The sequence below is a fragment of the Mytilus trossulus genome, chromosome 7 (assembly GCF_036588685.1).
Source record: "Mytilus trossulus isolate FHL-02 chromosome 7, PNRI_Mtr1.1.1.hap1, whole genome shotgun sequence".
In the NCBI taxonomy this organism is placed as follows: domain Eukaryota; kingdom Metazoa; phylum Mollusca; class Bivalvia; order Mytilida; family Mytilidae; genus Mytilus; species Mytilus trossulus.
Window position 1 is genome coordinate 66,567,948 of NC_086379.1, and position 19,738 is coordinate 66,587,685.

At 29.9% G+C, this 19,738-nt stretch overlaps 1 protein-coding gene across 2 annotated transcripts in view; it reads right to left on the minus strand.

The window, feature by feature from the left end:
- Nucleotides 1-2,938: 2,938 nt before the first annotated feature.
- Nucleotides 2,939-19,738, minus strand: part of LOC134725623 (calcium-dependent protein kinase C-like) — an 86,889-nt gene continuing 70,089 nt past the window's right edge. Inside the window, exons 12-17 of one of the 2 annotated variants that reach the window (XM_063589582.1) lie at nt 19,136-19,277; nt 18,485-18,565; nt 17,329-17,436; nt 15,882-16,022; nt 12,899-13,054; nt 2,939-9,678 (exon numbers count right to left, since the gene is read on the minus strand). In XM_063589582.1, the coding sequence (XP_063445652.1) occupies nt 12,908-13,054; nt 15,882-16,022; nt 17,329-17,436; nt 18,485-18,565; nt 19,136-19,277 (619 nt within the window). In that variant the 3' untranslated portion in view covers nt 2,939-9,678; nt 12,899-12,907. The remainder of the gene's footprint in view (nt 9,679-12,898; nt 13,055-15,881; nt 16,023-17,328; nt 17,437-18,484; nt 18,566-19,135; nt 19,278-19,738) is intronic. The other variant, XM_063589581.1, reaches the window with a different exon arrangement.

Sequence of the window (19,738 nt, forward strand, 5' to 3'; positions counted from 1 at the left end):
GCTTCGCAGGGCGCAGCATTATACGACCGCAGATGTAGAACCCTGAACAGATGGGACAAGTATGGACACAACTTTTAAGTTTGATACAGCTTTAAATGTGGATTGTGATTAAATAGTTGACACAATATAGGTTTATGTCACATTATGATTTGGACCCTTTGGACCTTAATGTAGACCATTTGAAAACTGGACCAAAAATTAAGAATCTACATACACAGTTAGATTTGGAATATCAAAGAACCCCATTTATTCAATTTTTGATGAAATCAAACAAAGTTTAATTTTGGACCCCAATTAGGACCAACTTGAAAACTGGGCCAATAATTAAAAATTTAAGTACATTTTTAGATTCAGCATATCAACGAACCCCAAGGATTCAATTTTTATCAAAATCAATCAAAGTTTAAGTTTGGACCCTTTGGACCTTAATGTAAACCAATTTGAAAAGGGGACCAAAAATTAAGAATCTACATACACCGTTAGTTTCCGCATATTAAAGAACCCCAATTATTCAATTTTTGATGAAATCAAACAAAGTTTAATTTTGGACCCTTTGGGCCCCAAATTCCTAAACTGTTGGGACCAAAACTTCCAAAATCAATACCAACCTTCTTTTTATGGTCATAAACCTTGTGTTTAAATTTCATAGATTTCTATTCACTTATACTAAAGTTATTATGTGAAAACCAAAAAAAATGTTTATTTGGGCCCTTTTTTGGCCCCAAATTCCTTAACTGTTGGGATCTCAACTCCCCAAATCAATACCAACCTTTCTTTTGTGGTCATAAACTTCACAGATTTCAATTTACTGAAACTAAAGTTATTGTGCAAAAACCAAGAATAATGCTTATTTTGGCCCCTCATTCCTAAACTGTTAGAACCAAAACTCCCAAAATCAATCCCAACCTTCCTTTGGTGGTCATAAACCTTGTGTCAAAATTTCATAGATTTCTATTTACTTAAACTAAAGTTACTGTGCGAAAACCAAAAAAAAATGCTTATTTGGGCCCTTTTTGGCCCCTAATTCCTAAAATATTGGGATCAAAACTCCCAAAATCAATCCCAACCTTCCTTTTGTGGTCATAAACCTTGTGTTAAAATTTCATAGATTTCTATTCACTTTTACTAAAGTTAGAGTGCGAAAACTAAAAGTATTCAGACGACGCAGACGACGACGCCAACGTGATAGCAATATACGACGAAATTTTTTTCAAATTTTGCGGTCCTATAAAAATTAACCATTCTTTCCATTTGTAAACAGTAGAACAGTGAGTGACACCACCAAAAAAATCAAACTTGATCTGTGTTATATGACTTATATGATAATGCACATTCAATGTGTACAAGTTTCATTTAGTTGAGGCCAACTAAAGTTGGAGAACAGAAACTAATTTTGAATGTATGTGTCATACTTTATACAGAGAGATAAGAGTAAAACTTAATGCTCCCTCGGTTACAGCGGTAGCATAAAAAGTACCATAGTTACGGCTACTACCTTATGTGGTCAAACACAAGAAGATTACAGTCTGAAAGTAAATGTCATTACAATTAACAGAGGTATTGCAAAAAGAGCCTTAAGTCTTACTTTATGAGAACTGGACCAAAGGCTTTCATGAAATTGAAACAGATTTTAAGCATAAATCCTCCAGTCAATCATAGCAAATAAACAAGAATGTGTCCATAGTACACGGATGCCCCACTTGAATTGCATTATCATTTTCTATGTTCATTGGACTGTGAAATTGGGGTCAAAAGTCTAATTTGACAATTAAATTAGAAAGATCATATCATAGAGAACATGTGTACTAAGTTTGAAGTTGATTGGACTTCATCTTCATCAAAAATGACCTTGACCAAAAACTTTTACCTGAAACTTGCACTATTTTGCACTATTATTTTCTATGTTCAGTGGACAGTGAAATTGGGGTCAAAATTCTAATTTGGCAATTACATTAGAAAGATCATATCACAAGGAACATATAAACTAAGTTTGAAGTTGATTGGACTTCAACTTCATCAAAAACTACCTTGACCAAAAGCTTTAACCTGAAACTTGCACTATTATTTTCTATGTTCAGTGGACTGTGAAATTGGGGTCAAAAATCTTATTTGGCAATTACATTAGAAAGATGATATCATAGGGAACATGTGTACTAAGTTTGAAGTTGATTGGACTTCAACTTCATCAAAAACTACCTTGACCAAAAACTTTAACCTGAACGAACGGACAGAAGGAAGGACGGACAGACGGTACGACAGACTGAAGGACGGACAGACACACAGACCAGAAAACATAATTCCCCTCTACTATCATTGGTGGGGCATAAAAATCAACTATAATGGAAAATAACTTGAAACCTTTGTCATTCTCTTCTTAAATTGAAACATTTTAAAAATCAAGTTTTAGACAGGATATTAGATATAAAGCTGTTATTTTTGATTTTGTGCATTGATCTTTGATTTTGTATTGCATAGGGTATGTTGAATTGATGTCAAGCTTTATAAGATTTATAAGCTTTTACATTTTGTATGTGCCTGTCCCAAGTGGGGAACCTGTAATTCAGGATTTTAAGTTAGATACTAATACGCCAGAAGATGTCCACTGATTTTTCTTCAATTTTCAGTGTAGATAGATCATGTCATGCTGAAATGATTTACTTTTAACATAGCTCCTATAATCTTTACAAGAACGGCAAAAATCTGCCAAAAAAATATTATGTCAGGGGCAATTGTAACAAGGTCAGCAAACTTTTATCCACATTGTCCTGCTAAACTGTTTGTCTGTTAAAACTTTGAAGTTTAGTCCTATACAATGTGTTGGGTGAGATGTATACAAATATAATGATAACCCAGCAGGGACCATCAACTCAGATCTAGTTTCTACCATGTTTTCTTATGGTGGAAATGGGCCTGTAATAAGAGACTAAATAAAGACTGGTATAAGTCAAATATTTATTATATTAATTTTCAACAATAACAAATAAAGTAATACACCTTGTAAGGAAGAAAAGAAATAAATATGCATGATTTAAAAAAGGGGGAAATCGACATTGCCAGCAATTAAATTTTACAAGCAGTGACAAAAATAAATAGTGATATACAGAACTATTGTTACATCATGGTAGAGACTTGATTTTGCTCAGGTGTTAACTTACTGATATGCATTTCTATCTAGAAACTAAATGTTTTAACTTTTTAAATAGTTATGAAGACCATTAAAGTTTCAGATAGAAATAATTATTTTTTAGTGGTCAAATAATAAATGATCTCTAGTATTACATATGTGACCAGACATATATAACATTGTTATGAAAGCTGCACTGAAAGTTAAGAACATGTACATGTATTACATACACTTTCTATCACTTAGAAAATGATAAACACCATACAGTTGTCACAATAATTTACTCTGCAACAACGTTTAGCAAAATCATTGTAATTTTACTTTTTTCCCCTCCCTATTCAAAAGAAACATTTTATAAAAAGTTCACTATAAAAAATTATGTTGCATTTCAATAATTTTATTTACTTAAATTGGTAACAAGCTGGCATGAACTTGACACAATGTATTTTTCCATAAGACAGTTTCATCAGTGTTTGAGTATATATATAACTACATTTTTACTTCATAATGTTCTAGATTTGTCCCTTCAATGAAACGTCATCAATATCAAAAGTAATCAACATTCATAAATAAAAAACATTTATTACTTCTCTCAATATAACTCTTTTCGATTATAAATAGCGCAGAACTTGTAACAACTCTTGGAGAGATGACCTACTCATTTGAAATGTTGTGAAAATGAAATTTGGTCCTACAATCAGTCATAGATTGTTTCTAGAACATCAAACTGGTTTCCTTTACAACAAAACAATTTTATTTTACAACAGACAGAAGTTTTCATAAGGGTTAGGGAGCCTGCTCTAGTGCTTCAGTGATTCCCTAAATAATCAACCTAATTTTTCCTACAAAAGGGTCCCCTCCCTTAAATCTATCTCTTGTATGAAAGAAGCAAAACAAAACCACCTTTGTCACAATAGTATATTGTTGTTCATTGATTTTCTTTTTAAAAAAGAAGAAGATAATTGACAATCTGGATTTTTCTGGGAAATAATTTTCTCCCAACTAATTTTGAGGGTTATTATCATTACCAGCTGAACACTTAAATAAGTTTCCGGAAAAAAACGTAAAACATTCTTTGGTTAATTTATGACAAACAATAACATGTATTTGGTGGGATTTCTAGATGAAATAATGAACAAAGCATTGCAGCAAAATGTAAGCTGCTTCCTTAACGGTGTTTTGATCTTTTTTTTAAGTTTTCCTGCACATTTATTGTTTAATGACAGACAGCTTGAACACAAGGGTAAAAAGACATTGTTATTGTGAGTAAGATCCTTGTGACATTCCTTTAAGACCATTGTTGTCAATAACATTTTAAGAAGTAAACTTGATAAGTACCAATTTGTTGTAAAAATGATTGCCTCAGATCCTAAAGTACAGTAACAGCACTTTATAAACATGTGATTGATACTTTCGTCCTGTATATCTTAATTTTTTAATTTAGTACTTTCGTCCTGTATATCGTAATTTTTAAATTTGGTAAGTGCTTCACATGATTTTTGTAAGGACCTCAGACAATAGATGCAAGTCATGGCAGAGATTCCTTAGTAGTATGGAAATGTTTTTTGATGTATTGATGCATTTCATTTGCATCATGGTATACATAATAAAGATTGGCTATAAAAGGTCCGTCTCAAACCTTAATACCCATAGAAAACTTAAATGCCAAAATTGAGGGGTTTACCATTACACCGTAACATACAGAACACATGTATACATTATATGATAGGATATAGAGAACCTTTGGTTGTACCACTACAAGCTGCAGAAGTGTTGGATTAAATTTAACGGCAAAATTGACTAGGTGATGTAATTTTTTGATTTAACAAAATGTGTAATAGTAACTGTTATAAGAAAATTACATTGACATGATCATAAAATGATATAACCCTTCCTTGTAGTACCTATATAAAGAACTCGACAGCTGTTCCAGATGTTTTGAGTTTATAAAGCTTATAATGTTGTTGTAATTGCCAATGAATCAACTATCAATCCAATTTCAAATGATGTGGATAAAAATTGGTGTGGTTAGACAGCCGTTTAAGATGATGATTTAAGTTTGTAATGTTTAAATGCATTATTGACGTCATTTCATTTAACAAGACTGTTAATACTAAAATGTCTCAACTGTCTTAATTGATAATGAGAGTGTAATATGTTGACATTCTTAAAGACATGAGCCTTGCCATGTTTTATGAAAACTTCTGAAATGAGGTTAAGATCCAGTGACTAGTATTAGAATGAAAAAAAACAAAGGAGTCTGAACACCTGACAAAAATTCATAAACCAGACCTGAGAATATCATTAAGCAAATTTTGATTAGGTCATTAAGATTTTTTATTGTTATAGCTAGTAAATATTTCCTGCTTTTGTCAAGGCCGTCCATAAATTTGAGATGCCTGAAAAACACACAAATAATTGCACCTAATGTCGGAGAAACAAATTACTGTATTGATGTCAGTCAATTAGTAGACTGAACTGTTATGAGGACACCATTGTTTAAAAATAGACAAAAACATCCTTGATCTGGGGTTGTAATAAAAATAACAAAATTGAAGGCTAAATACATAAACAGAATATGAAGTACTGCCATGATTTGTCTCAAATTCAAAATATAAATTGATGCAAAAACTATTTGAAATGTCAATACTACAATTATAAGGCAATGTACACTAATAGGTAAAATAATTGTCTAAATTGCACGATATATAGAAGGAAACATATGTAGAATAACTAGCAGAAAAAAGATAAAAATCATGGAAGAAAAACTATTCATAAAGCATAGAATATACAAAACTGACTATAATTATGCATGTTAATCACATTTTAATAAAAATATACATGAAATACCAACAGTGGACAAATAAAGGTTCAATAAACTTATACATGTGGGGCTATATCTAGTCTTGAACTAAACATTTTATGCAATTAATATGAAATGATACAGATACCTTATGTTAATATTGTCACGTGGATTATGTACTGTGAAAGGGAGATAACAAATATTGTCATATGGAATCTGTACTGTGAAAGGGAGATAACAAGTGTCAGGATTTCTATAACAATGTGTTGAAGAGGTAGAGACATGTTTGTAATGGATTTATAGGGGATGTAAAATGGAGCCAACAAAACTGATTAAATATCCCCACAGTACAATTGAGTATATTTGTATGCAACAGGAAAAAGAAAAAAGAAGATGTGGTATGAAAACCTATGAGAGGCTGTATCTTAGATTTAAGAGATCATCTTTGGTTTAAGCTATTAACACAATTGCAAACCAAAATTTTCTCTTAAACCTTTATGAAATTTTAAAAAGAAGAATATGTGTCTGTAGTATACCACACCCCATCCATACAATTACATTTTCTGTGTTCAGTGAACCATAACATATGGGTAAAATCTTAATTTGGAATGTGTCACTTCAAAATTAATAAAGCTATTATTTAACCTATTACACGAAAAACAGAGGAAGACAAAAAAACTAACAGTCGGAAGCAAAGACCAGGAAACACAACACCCCCTATTATCTACGGTGGGGCAGAAAATGTGAAGAAATACTGGTATAATATAATGTTAAGAAATGTATGAATCGTTTCAATTGTCCACTCCTGGTTTTTCATATTGCTATGAATAAGAATTTATTATTATTCAATGAACATTTCAAACATTAACACACAGAATCATACACATATATATATACACATTTATCACATCAAAAAAAGTCTATAAAAGTGAGCAAAATGACCAATAAACTTTGTGTATAATTTACAACAACAACGAGCTGATACAAACATTACTGAAGTATATTTATTTCTTGATGAGTTTTAACCTTGTTTCTTCACATACATAATAACACATATTCAGTGAAAAACAATGTAAACATAATTAGAAGACAGCTCAAATAATATGTGGAAAAAAAGAAAAATTTACTGATTTATTTTTTTTTGCTTTGAAAAAAAGCTTATATTCTGTTGAAATTTAATAAGGTTAAGCACTAATTACACAAAGTGAGTACTCTCTATCAATTGGTTCATAAAAATTTACTAAGTTTCATCATAGAGAAAATCTGCAAATATTATCCAAATACAGACATTGAAAACATCTTCAATATATTCATAAACATTCTAAAATCAATATAATATATTAAGCTTTATTTGAACTTCATACACCTCAGTCTTAAGATGCTTTCATAGGACAATATACCGATACTTTATGAAATACTTATGAATTCAAATTATTGACACTTTCAAACTTGTGATTTCAATTATCATGAAAGATCAATACTTTTGAAAAAAACAAAAACTGTCAAATAAGATCAAGAAAAGGCAGAGAAATAATTAACCAAAAATTCTCTATACAATAATCTAAAACTTAAATTTCTCTTTACTCAAATAAAAAAATGTAAATCAAAAGATTTAAATCTAAATTTTCTCGTTATATTCAAATATACGAATCAAATATTTCCTAAAATAATTGTTTTCCTCATTTTTCATTCATTACTTTACTCCACAGATTGATGTGTGATATTAACCTTTTTTATAAATGACTTCAAGATATCACTTTTACATAAACTTAACTTTTATACACAAATGCATGAAGGTCAAGGTTGGATGATTTTAGAAGGAACAGGATATTATTTTTGTGACCTCTGACAAAACTTAATCTAGGCCTTTAAAAACTTCACTTGTAGACTGCAGTGTAAAAAAAAATAAACAAGTGTATGGATATAGTTTTTGAGTTTTTTTGCTGAACCTTACATACAAGAAGATAAGATTTTTGTTCATATACTGTTGCATATTTTAATGAAAATTCTTGCATGAAGTTTAATGACAATTGGAATTTTGTTTTGTTCTATAAGATTCAGACATATGTTCGAACTTGCTTCTGTGACAAAACGTATTCTCATCCAAAAAAGCAAACAAACAATAAACAATGAGTATGAAAATAGGTACATGATATAATTCAATTCTCGTTCTCCATTCCTAAATATATTTTGTTTCATTCCCCCATCCCCTGTTCAGAAATCAATGAACCTGTCTGTCGAGAGGTTAAAATTCAAAACAAGTTTTTTAAATCCTTACATCAGCGTTTCTTTTATCTCAGATCATTAGCATTTACAACCCTTAAAATGTATATAATAAAATTACACTAGTACAACTCAGATACTTATATTAGGAAAGATACAAAGGTATTGTATAAGAGAAATGAACTAGAGGCTCTTAAAGAACATGTGTTGGTCATTTGGCAAGTATGACATTTTGTCCTGAATAAATGACAGTTATACCCTGTTTGTTCTGTGGTTGCCATGTTGGATGGTTGGGTCCATGGGTATACTATTAAACAAAACAAAATCATTTCTTTGGATTAAATTAAGTACTAGTAGAAATTATGTTATGCATTTTCCCATTTAAAAGGTCCAATATAAAGATTTCAATAATAACAACCACATTGGATTTCAGATGCTGTCTTAATCTTATTTTCAAGGAAACAAATTTATTACCCAAACTTTTGGAGGACATATCTGATGAAAAGTTAAATCTTATTTTTTTATGATAATTTAAAAAAAAAATGTCTCCTATTATCTCTGGGTCAATGCAAGTTGATTAGCAGGAAATTCACAAAAACAAAAAAATTTAACACTAGAATATTAAAAAAATCGCCAAATTGTGGTTTCCATAAACTCACTTGTTGTAAAAGACTAACAAATAAGTCCAATGTAAAAGTAAGAAAGGTCAGTAAATAACAACATTATGCATTAGTTTTTCACTTGAGACATCACAACATGATTAATTGTTGCTTGTTTAATGTCTAGCGGTAAATGAAATACTTGCTACTAGATGTTAAATAAGCAACAATCAAAAGTGTGGTGAAATCTAAAATAAAATCTGCATTCTAATTTCTTTCTAATGGGGAACAACATGATTTATTGTTGCTTGTTTAACGTCTAGCCGTAAATGAAATACTTGCTACTAGACGTTAAATAAGCAACAATCAAGTGTGGTGAAATCTCAAATAAAATCTGCATTCTAATTTCTTTCTAATGGGGAACAACTGGCAAGAAATTTACAGAAGAATATACCTGCTATTTCTACAGTGAAGAGAAATACTGTATAGGGAGCAAACAGTTTTGATCTTGAGCACATTTTGTTTCACTCAGTCACTTAAATTTAGGTAATCTATATGTTTCTGAATAAGATCAAATTTGAACTGGATTCTTTACATTTTGATACTTGTGCAGTTTGACTGTATAAATATAAACAACCTTGTTCATTCTCACTGGTTTCCAAGTACAATTAAATTGTAAAGTAGCTGAAGAAGTTACAACATCTGTTCACACTGAGCTTAAGGAATCATTTCTTTTAGGGTAGAGTTGTCTCCCCTCCATTCACACACCTGACCATCTACACACTGACAATGAATTCAGGATTGACAAAGGAAAACCCAGCAAACTCTGTCTGGTCTAGATTCATGATAAACAATTTGTCTGTTGGCGTCATCTTTGGGGCTTCACTTGTAAACTCACGATCAAAATTGCTGACATCCTTTCGGTTTTTCTGAATAAAAAAATTGTGAATGCCTTAAATACTTATGACAAAAAAATATTTTTCAGTACTTATGGTTATCTTCAATGCATAAACAGCTTATTGCTAAACACTTATTTGAAACATGTTCTTTCTGAAATAAAGACCTGAAAATGAAGTATATATAAAGTATCAGACATCACAATACATCATCCTCTTTTGTGTACACGTAAAGCATTAACCTTATTCATCAAATCATTATTACAAATCCTCATGTTTATAGTGATGGTAAAACGTGACATCTTCATCAAAACCATTGACAAGTTCCACATTAATAGGACATGTACTTCAAGCTACCTGAAACTTGATCTTCCAACTTCCATTTATAGGGTCACTCCTATCATGTTACCTGTTATTCCTAGACTTTAAACTTTGACCTTCTAATAGGGTCAGTCCTCTCATTTAACATGCTATTTATAGACCCTAAACTTGAACTTCAACCTTGTATTAAGATCACTTCTCTCATTTCACATGTTACTTGTACTTTCTGTCTTATAGTAGCAGTGATGGATTGATTCATTGGTGTTAAAGGCAACTTTCAAGTTTTTCGTGGTGGTCATTTTTTTTTTTTGGTTGAGTGTGCCCCAGTCCCTTAAGATAATCAATAACCTTCAGTTGGAAAACTGATAATCAAAGTCAATAAGGATTATAGTCCATGCACCTGTCTAGGACTTTGAACTCACAACCTCAGTGTTAAAGTAAGAAGTTTCCTATTCATTGGATTAACAGTTAATGTAAACAGGCTATAAAAGTGCTCTCAGTAATCGTAATGTATACTATAAGTGTATAATTTTTGTTATAATTATGTTTATATGTGTATATTGGTACATTGATAATATTTTATTCTTGTAGTTAATATTGTATGTAAAGAGCTTGATTGAAAATTGGTTTAATTCAAATGAGCTATTACTAGATTTATTTCACTTGACTGGGCGGAGTTTAAGGAGGCTCGAGGGTATAAAAATTTAAGAAAAAAATTAAACATTTGTTTTTCATTACAAATTTTATTTGTTACCTTTTGTAGTTGTTACTTTATCATATGGTACAAAAATCATTCAAAACAATCAACTCGTGTTGGCCCCATATGACTTTTAAAATGTATACATCAGTGAAAAAGTTCCAAATTATCTCCCTTTGATGGAAAAATGCCATTTTTTGGCTTTAAAAATTGAAATATCTTTTTCAACTCATCGGTGACCTATATATTTTAATATAATTTCCATATAAGCTGTACTTAAACTAAATTATTGTAAAATTTGGGCGATTTCTGTAATAAATTTCTTTTTTTTATTTCGATATTAACTTTATTTCTCCTATTACTTCAACAGAAAAAAAACACTTTTACAAAAATGTATGCTTCCTTCGAAGGCAGATTGTGAGCGCAAATGAACGGTGACCCCACTTTTTTATTTTATTTTTCTATTAATTATAAGATAAAGTTCATTTATAGAAAAATATAGAGAAATCCTATATAAATGATTTAGACCCACGAACCCCCTTAAGAAGTTCGCTCAATTAAGACCAGTCCATCTATAGACAGGAGTTTTGGGATAAACTCATCAATGAAGTGTCCAGTTATTCATCCCATATTATACGCTCAGTTCTTTTGTATATGCATTTTGTGACACTGATTAGTGATTTATAATTCAATAATAATTATTACAGCAATCATCCTTATCACACACATCTTCAAATAGACTGTTCTTATGCAAATTAAAACATAACCTCTGCCCGATCAGTTGAAATAACATTCGTAATACTTTCTCCATATCATTATTTTCGCGGAAAGAACAAAATCGCCAAAATAAATTCCGCCAATTTAAAAGTGTTCATACAAAGGTATAGATAAAAGTTTTGAATACGCCAAAATAATAACCACAAAAATATTTTGTGTAGCTGTTTCAATGAAAATCCTGAAATTTCACACCTGCAAAAATAACCTGCTATGTATACGATATCTCACACCATACAAGGTAAAGTTGTAGACATATAAATATCTATAAAGTACAATGGAACTAAAGGGCTTCAAAAGCTATCAATTAAAGCATCTGCAAGCATTTAGGCCACTAAAAGAATAAAGCTTAGGCTCTTTACTCCTGTAATAACATTACTTATACCTGACTAAAGGAATAAACATTTTGTCAAAATATAAAAGCAGATAGATATATTGGTATATAATTTAAAACAATGCTTACTATGAAAAATAAAGGATATTTGTTATCAATGACATATAGCAATGTAAAAATATCATTGTCCAACAAACTACGTCAGTTTGATAGGCCTTTATAAACAGACAGACAAGTTCATTCATAAGATTTAAGTTATAGCGCTTAAACATTATAACAAACTTGCTTTCATAAAGCATTCACTTCAATCGCAAAAAAAATCACTCTGACAAAGCATTCACTTCAATGGTAGAAATTCAACAGCTTTTGTACACAGAGATAATATTCACCATGCTTTAACTCATACAGAATTTGGATTCAATCAACCGATAACTCATATGAAGTAAAACATTTGTTTTGTGTAACATAAGTGTGGAAATTAGGAAGGAAATAAATGAGGATTAAATAAAATAAAAGACATGCAAAAACAAGGCTACAGTGCTATTGCTATATTTCTTCCATATATCCTATAATTGTTTAACAATACCAAACAATTTAGAGAATTGATCACAATGCTAATACAAAATAGCACAAATAGTTTTTAGATTAAAATTTTCAAGAAAATGAGATTTTTTTTGTTGTTCAATTTTAACATACTGTAGAAACACTCATTTTCGTGGGGTCAAAATTTTGTGTTTTTGTGTTTAATAAGATTTCATGGGGATTTAATTTCGTGGATTCCAATAAATGGAAAAGATATTATATAAATGTAAATTTTTCATACGGTTTTAATTTCTTAGATATATTCTTTCCACGAAATAAACAAATTCAAATCTTCCATGAAAATTTCTGCTTCTACAGTATATCTTATACATTGTCAATATATGACAGAATATAAAACCAAATTCTGGGTTATAAAATCTATTACTTAGCATCCAATTTATACTTAACAATCATAATATTCTCAAAGAAAATCTTTTTATATTATAGTATAAAGACTTTTACATTCAAAACCTTTCCCAGTCACTGTAGTCTTGTTTCTTGTCACATGCAAAATAAAAACTTAAAACTTAATCATAAATACATACAAGGAGAACTCAACTTTTGAAATAAGGATTAACTAAGGAGAAATCCCTGAACTGAAGTTCGTCGATGTTCATGATAACCACACTGTCTGTTGGAGTATTTTTCACTTTTGTCTTCGTGAAGATCTGGTCAAAGTTTTCTGCACTTTTTGGATCTCGCTGTAACAGTAATAAACACTAAAAACAACATTGACAACAACAAACACATGGCAACTCATTTAAGTATCTTTAGAAAATGGACTTTGGTAGAAGTCATTTTCTATGTGGGGCCTTGGTTTTACTGTAAAACAACTAACTTTTGCATGCACTTTTTTGGGCGACTTTATTGAGAATTATTTACAGTCAAATATATAAGTCAAAGTTGGAAACTCCCTTTCGAAAATATTTCAAGGAAATTAGAAAATAACAAAATTAAATAGCCGTAAATTTATCAGAGGAGGCTAAATGTGAAAAGAAGTATCTGCAAAGATTAGTTGGTTTACAGTATTCATTACATGAAATAAAGTATTTATTTTAAATATCACTTCAAAATTAAGTCATCTCTATTAAATCTTTTTAAATGGCTGAGCATATTAGAAATTTAGTGGGTTTTTATTACTGAACTTTAAGAGGAAGGGATTTTATGGCTGCTGTGTTAGTCGATGAATTGCCATGCTATTATACGGGAAAATTAAAACAAACGACAACACGCATGTACATTGTGTTCAAACATTTTCTACAAAGTTATTTTTTTATCTGGATTTAAAAAAAAATAATAATGAAATTTCAACTTGCATGAAAGGTCATGATTTTAAATTATTAATATTTCCATCGATATTAAATATAACCTTTATTTCAATATCATTTAAATGGAAGTTAAACCATACAAAATAAAAGTATTCATTTTGCAATAAACAAAATAAATGCATTTCGTTATTTTTACAATTTCATGATTTGTATAAAATGCCATTTCAGCAAATATTTTATGTTTGTATTGCTATGTAGTAAAAGGTTTAATGAATTAGCAACTTTTTAAATATATTTTTTTTTCAATAATCAAGATTGTCATCTTTAATGCAAGGAACCTCAAATATGGGGAACTATTAAACTTAACCATGCATGAAACACATCAAAATTTAACTGAAAGGTATATAAATATGTTGGTCACTTATGTATTATTGTTTATTATTGTTTTGTTATTTTCTTCATTTTATATTATTTCATTAAAATTTAGTCATTATGGAGTGGCAAAAAAAAAATCCAAATGTTTTTAAAAAATAGATAATTCCAGATCAATGAATTCACGCCTCCTTCTAATTTCCATGGGTAGTATTACACCTAACTTCAACCCAAGCTGTAACACCCAGGACACCCTAATGCACTACAAACGAGTTTCATAACTATAAGCATAGCAAAAGACCAGACAACTGATGAAATTCTGAAGGGTGACTTGAAGGAAAGAATGTCTACAACAGACATTATAGATATGGGCCAAATATTTCCCTGATTGCATCCAAAACTTTAATATCAAGATCTGAACACTTACATAAGGCTTTATTCATACAAAGATTTATTCATACAAATGGTTGGAAAGCTAGAGATGTTCCAATACCAATTAATATAATCTACTGGTAAGGTCTACTTTGAACTAAAAAATTTAGGGAGGTAATTTAGTGCTTTAATTTGACTTCTGTCAATTAACAAAAAAAGTTATAACAAGACAAACAAAAACATAGACAACAGAATACTAAGCAACACAAACCCTATCAAACCCTTGGGAGGATCTGAGGTGCTCTCTAAGGGTACATAGATCCTACTCATAATTTTGCATCCATCAATTTTTTGTTGAGTCAATTTCTGTCCAACTGTAACCATTCACTTAACACAAATCTGAACTAGTTTGAAGAATTGGATGATTGAGGTTTTTGGAGATGGTGAAAGATTCTCTATCAAAGTATATTATTATAATAACTCTTAATACAAAATTTAATTTCAATCTTGATGATAAATTATTAAACAGTATTAAAGCTGGCAAACCTCGACTTATGATCTCAATTTCTTTGAGGACCCTCCAAGATTAAACAGAAAAATAAGCTACAAGGTTGTCTGTAAACTTATTTGTTAATTGCACAAAAAATCTTTACAAGAATTGTAATTGTTGCTGAATTCAATGTTATCAATCTATTTATTGTTGAGAATGGCTAGTGAAAATGGAGGCTGAAATTCTGAAAACTTCTCCGATACTTTCTCCTGGACACAAAACTAAAACAGACCTTATTTTTCTAATTTTCAACATTACAAGTTAGACATGACATAGTGGAACAAAAAATGAATACAAAACAAAATGAAAAAAATCTAGATTATGATAGAAAACAATATTTATCCTTCATGGCTAAAATAATCCAAAATATCCATGCATAATAAGCAAACCAAACTTTTGCAATGCAAATCTATGGCTAATATGCATTTTGGGAAATATAACATGCAAATGCTAAAAACTAATGCGATAATCTGAAATAAGGATAACTTTATTGTCAATTTATAACAAATACAACATCTTTCAGTTGAATTTTTGTTTATCTTATTTTTCAAATGTCTTATCAAGTTATTAAGTAATCGTTCTAATCAATTAATATTTTGAATGGCACATTGCGCTAAAAAAAAAGCACATGATTGCTCCGTACTGTGAACTATAATGCAAATGCAATTTTCCTACATAACATTGAAATTTTAACTGATAGTCCTAGATGCCTTTAAACTTTTCTTGCAATCAAACAGGAAATCATAAAATAATGTATACATGGCAGCAATGCAATATGGCCAAATAGCAACTAAACATTAGATATAAACTTACATGTACTACAATAAAATGTTAGTTACTTGAATATTATATACTATATTTATATATCTATATTCTAGGAATTTGTAGGAAAAAAGTAATATTCTTTTTTTTTTGCAACAACAAAAAGTTTGTATTTAAGATAGGGAAAACAACATCAAATCTTACAATTTTTGGTTTGTATGGAGGCTGCACTTCTCTATTTTGTATTTTGTCCCACATAATTCTTGTAAAAAATCTGTGTTCTTTAATGTCTCTTTCACCTGTTGGACCACAGCCTAATCTTTTTGATGGATTCTTTGTTAACAACTACAATAAAATACAATAGTACACAATAGTACACAACAATACACAATAGTATACAATAGTACACAATAGTACACAACAATACAATAGTATACAATAGTACACAATAGTACACAACAATACACAATAGTACACAATAGTACACAATAGTACACAGTCACTTATAATTTTGGTTGTAAAACAAGATCTTTATATTTTGTATGCTTTAAAAGTTAGTAAATATGATTGACAACCACTGCAATATTTTTTTTCTCAGGAAAATGTATCTTTTCATGAGTTAAAATTTCAAGTAGTGCTTCGTACTTCTTCATCATGTAACAAATTCTATATTATGGACAAGGAAATAGATGTAAACAAATACAACAAAGTAACTTATTATGAATTAGGTTTTCTATGTTTGTAAATTAGAACAATCATTCTGACAGTATGACTGATGACTTTCTGTTTATCATAAATACTCTAACAAGGAAGTAAGTTATTATGTTTCTGACAGATAATTGCCAGCCAGGTTTTTGCAGTACATATATATTGCAGCCATTTACGTCCAAATTTAAGTTATAACTTGAAAATTTGATCTGTTTCCAGAATTTAGGAGTATTGGAAGATGTGAGAAAGTTTTTTTTTATGTGTGAAGATGGTTTTAACCAGAAAGTCTTTCAAGTCTATGGAGATGTTTAGTACATATTTCACAAAAGTAAAATGTTTTATGTAACCAGTAAAAGACAATTGTAACCAATATTCCCTAATAAAATAGATGGTTTAACCTAGATTGATATTAAAAGGTTATTACCTAGTATATAGGGTGTATCATCTTGTCATAAGTTTTATCTGTAATGCTTATAACAGGGGATTTTTTTAATATAATGTATCCCCCTTCATCTTTTGGTTTAATTCATTTCAATTTCATGCAGAACCAAACTGATTTCCACAAAAAATACGTGGACACAAGTCAGGAGCCTGTAATTCAGTGGTTGTCGTTTGTTGATGTGTTACATATCTATTTTTCATTCATTTTGAGTACATAAATAAGGCTGTTAGTGTTCTATTTTGAATTGTTTTACATTTGTCACTTCTTGGCCTTTTATAGCTGACTATGCAGTATGGGTTTTTCTCATTGTTGAAGGCCATACAGTGACCTATAGTTATTAATTTCTGTGTCATTTGGTCTCTTGTGGAGAGTTGGTCACATTGGCAATCATACCACATCTACTTTTAATATTGGAAGATAATATCATATTGAAACAGCTTCTTAAGATATATATGTTTGGAATAAAACACATTGTGGTCCGTTATAGAGGTAAATACCTACACCTTTACAAATTGAAACGGCTTCTTTGGACATAGATTTTGGATAAGACACATTGTGGTCTGTTATAGAAGTAAAAAGTTCCTCTTCATCTTCACCATCAAATGGAGGCTGAAATACAAAATATCAAATTTTCATCATTTAACAACATTCAAAAATAAAAAAAATGAATATGTTTGTTCATTTATCATAGGTCTATTTTCAATAACTCATTTAATTGCAATGGCAGCCATCTTAGTGGTTTGGTGGTGTTTACTCTCATTTTTATGAAATTACTCTTATATAATAACAAAAAAAGATAGAAAAAAACATTTCTATGCTTTACCTATAGTTAAAGTTACCAAGTTAGTTGACAGGACTATTGAATCATATTTTTACCAAATTATGATTCAGGAATCATTAATATCATGTTTGGTTATAAATACATTTTCCTAAATATCAAAGCACAGGATTTATGATATTCAATGTTGGACAAAGGATTAATAATAAAAAACTGAACAGAATTTTCTTCTGTGTTGTGGCAGATGCCTTTAACACCAATCAAAATTAACTAACATTTAGTGGTTGTTATTTGTTTATAAATGTGTTACATATTTGTTTTTCATTCAGTTTTTTTTATATTTTTTTTTTACATAAATAAGGCCGTTAGTTTTCTCATTTGAATTGTTTTACATTGTCTTGTCGGGGCCTTTTATAGCTGACTATGCAGTATAGGCTTTGCTCATTGTTGAAGGCTATACAGTGACCTATAGTTCTTAATGTTTGTGTCCTTTTGGTCTTTTGTGGATAGTTGTCTCATTGGCAATCATATCACATCTTCTTTTGTATATTGTCAGTTTTCCTAACAAAGGTCATGGTTCTCTCTAGCTTCCTCCAACATTCAAAATTGACCACCATGGTATAGCACAATTTAACTGAAAGTGTTGTTAAACACAAATCAATCCAGTTTCTATGTTGTTAATCCAACTAATCTGGTTAAATTGTTATAAGATTAAATCTAACTTTGCAAGAGAAAATATGACAAATATGTGAAATTCTGAAATACTCCCTTTTGGTTTAATTAGATAAATATCATATTAAAAGAGGGTGTTTTCATTCAATAAGATATTTTCACATGTCTGTTCCATTAAATCCAAACTTTTGATAATATTATACACACCTGACCTGCCAACATTTCATACAATAAGACACCATAAGCCCACCAATCAACCGATCTACCATAAGGCTGATACAGTACAATCTGACAAAAAAGATTCAATATTCATCAAGCTAAATAAAATCGGAAATTCAATATTTGCACTGAAGAATGACATAAATTTTTTAATGCCTAATAAGATCTCTCAGCCTCTTCTGTCAATGCAGTTTTATATTCCAAATATTATATGATAATACATAAGTCTCTTTGTACTACAATAGTGTAACAATAAATAATTAATAAAACAATTTTCTGCTGATAACAAAATCTGCATAATGGTACAACTAATAGTCTTACGGTACAATAATAGTTTTTCTTTCATTAATACTCATAAATAATTCTATATGATATGTCAATTGTTATTCCACTGAAATCAATTAAATGCATACATATTTTTTAACCTTTCTCTGCGAATAATGTGAATGGCTGGTATATCGCAATAAGAACTCGCATTCTGATATATAATATATATTGAAAATTATAAGATGCTACTCTAAGCATAGAAAATATAAATTCCTCCATTTAAACTTAAGTAAAATAGAATATCTTAATCCTTTGACAAATTTTAAAATATTACTGATGCTATTATTTAGATTACTTGTATATTTGACAAACCTCAGGTGCTATATAATCTGGTGTACCACAGAAAGTTCGTGTTGTTTTTTCTCCATGGATAATTCCTTCCTTACACATTCCAAAATCTGCTATTTTTATATGACCCTCTGTATCTAACATAACATTATCTAACTTTAAATCTCTGTAAAAACAAAATTACTATATTATAATCCTTGAAATAATTAAATAACAATAATTTATTTTCCAAAACAAATACAACTAAAGGTACAGGATGGCAAACCAACAAGATATAAAATAAATACAACGAAAAGAATGGATATTGTTTTTCGTTGTATTCATGTTTAGATCTGTTCACCAGAATCATTAAAGACAAACCTATAATGAGGTCTCAATCTGGTATGTCAGTACACACGAACTAGTTCACATTTTTGTTTAGGAGAAAGCAGAGACCCATCTCAGGGTGTGGGATTTTTTGCTGTGTTAAAGACCCATTGAAGGCATTGGGCTGTTTTCTACTCTTTGGTCAGCTTGTTGCCTCTTTGACACATTTCCCATTTCCATTCTCAATTTCAGTAACTGCTAGTAGTCCTTTGTTAATTTATGATTATCATTGTCATTTTCCTTTTTCCTGTTACCATTCTA